At 39.0% G+C, this 2,307-nt stretch overlaps 1 protein-coding gene across 1 annotated transcript; it reads left to right on the plus strand.

Moving 5' to 3' along the window:
- Window positions 1–200: 200 nt before the first annotated feature.
- Window positions 201–1,124, plus strand: LOC129064972 (olfactory receptor 1044-like). Its single transcript, XM_054566241.1, has one exon. The coding sequence runs from the start codon at window positions 201–203 to the stop codon at window positions 1,122–1,124; it is 924 nt and encodes a 307-aa protein (XP_054422216.1).
- The last annotated feature ends 1,183 nt before the right edge of the window (window positions 1,125–2,307 follow it).

The raw sequence follows: 2,307 nt of genomic DNA on the forward strand, positions 1-2,307 counted from the left end.
TATTTAGAATCTGCTTAGACTTCATAGAGAGGCAGCAAGAGAGGAAAGAAGAGGGAGTGGACTCATGAACTGTAGTGAGGACCTGGTTTACTGTGCCCACCTCTCTGGACCACTTTGTGATCATGTGTTTTGCACTATCACAAAGACCACAACTATCTTGACTATTCCTTGACTCTCTCCTCCAATGGCTTGAAAGAGAAATGACAAATGAGACCAGTGTGACTGAATTTATTCTCAAAGGCTTCTCAGACATACCTGAACTGAGGCTCGTGAGTTCCTCATTTTTCCTTTTCATCTACCTCTTTTCCCTCCTAGGGAACATCTCCATTATTGCAGCTGTGACCAGAGACAGCCATCTACAAAGCCCCATGTACTTCTTCCTGAAGAATCTGTCCTTCTTGGACATGTGCTACACCTCAGTCACCATCCCTAAGGCACTGGTCAATTCACTCATGGGTTCCAATGTCATTTCCTTTTGGGAATGTGTAGCCCAGCTCTTTTTGTTTGTAATGCTGTGTGCTTCTGAATGCTTCTTGCTCACGTCCATGGCGTATGACCGCTGTTTAGCCATCCACAAGCCTCTCCTCTATGGTGTCATTATGAGCAGAAAGCTGTGTACGGAGCTTGTCACTGTGGCCTGGCTGAGTGGCGCTCTCTATGCCAGCTTCCACACCATCAACACCTTCTCCCTCCTGTTCTGTGGGCCCAACATCATAGACCACTTTTTCTGTGACAGCTCCCCCATCATGAGACTCTCCTGCAGTGACTTCCACACCAATGAGGAAGTTGGATTTGTAGTGGGTGGATGTATCATTCTCAGTGCCTTTGCCCTCACTGTCATCTCCTATGTTGTCATCATCTCCACCATTGTTCAGATCCACTCTGCCGGGGGCCGTTGGAAGGCCTTCTCCACCTGCTCCTCTCATCTTGCCACTGTTACTCTGTTTTATGCTACTGGGAGCGTTGCTTACCTGAGACCTACATCTCAATACTCTCCCACTCAAGGACGACTACTATCTGTGTTTTACTCCGTCCTAACACCCAGTCTGAACCCTCTTGTCTACTGTCTGAGAAACAAAGACATGCAGGTGGCCCTGAAGAAGCTACTGGCCCCATCCAACTAGACACTGTTTTCTCATATTAAGCATATTGCTCTGAACCTTAAGATAAAATGAATTCATTTTCAGAAACATGCAACTTAGCAAAACTGAATAATGAAGAAACAAAAAATGTGAACAGATCTATAACAAAGAGCTTAAAACAGTAATTTTAAAAAGATACCCAACAATAAAAATCCAGTACTGGATGTTTTCACTGGTGAATTCTACCAAACATTTAAGAACAATTAATATCAATCTTCATAAAACTCTTCAAAAGAAAAAAAAAAAAAACTAAACAGCTAACACTTCCAGAGTCATTGTATGAGGCCAGCATTACCTTGATACTAAAGCCAGATAAAGACATTACAAGAAAATAAAACTATAGACCAATATTTTTGATCAACATGGATGCAAAAATACTCAAAAAAATTCTAGCAAACTAAATTCAATAGCACATGAAAAGGATTATACCCTCTGACCAAGTGGGATTTATTCCTGGGATGCAAACCTGGTTGACATATGTAAATCAATAAAAATATTATCCCATAATAACAAAATAAAAGATAAAAATCATATGATTATCCCAATAGATGCAAAAAAAAAAAAAGCATTTGAGAAATCACCATCCTTTCTTGATAAAAACTGTCAACGAATTGGGCATAGAGTGAGCATGCCTAAACATAAGAAAGCCCGTCTATGACAAGCCCCCAGCTAAGATCCTGCTTGATAAAAACCTGAAAACTGTTCTAAGTAAGATCAGGATCAAGACAAAGGTGCCCACTCTCACCATTCTTAGTAAGCATAGTACTGAATTCCAGGCAGAACAATTAGGCAAGAAAAAAAGTATGTATATTTCACCACAGTAAAGAAATGATCCATGAAGGAAAAAACCCTTGAATGGTAATAATGTTAAAATAACTATGATCTCAAAGTTACCAATAGTTTTTGCTTCCAAATGGATAAATTAGGTCATTTGTGAATCTTAAGTGCTAATTACAGATCTTCTCTTAAAATGCTTCAAAGAAGAAATTAAACAAATAAATGTAATTGAAAAATTAAAATTAAAACACAAATAAGTGAATCAGGTTTAGATAATACTTTTACAAGACAATTGCGCTGTAACTTTTCTTTATTTCACCACCATGAAAGAAACATCTACAATCAATCACTCTTCTCTAGTTAGCTGTGTGACAAGGTATCCTAAAAA

The sequence above is a fragment of the Pteronotus mesoamericanus genome, unplaced genomic scaffold, assembly GCF_021234165.1.
Source record: "Pteronotus mesoamericanus isolate MK-2021 breed Mesoamerican mustached bat unplaced genomic scaffold, CSHL_Meso_final contig_171, whole genome shotgun sequence".
In the NCBI taxonomy this organism is placed as follows: Eukaryota; Metazoa; Chordata; class Mammalia; order Chiroptera; family Mormoopidae; genus Pteronotus; species Pteronotus mesoamericanus.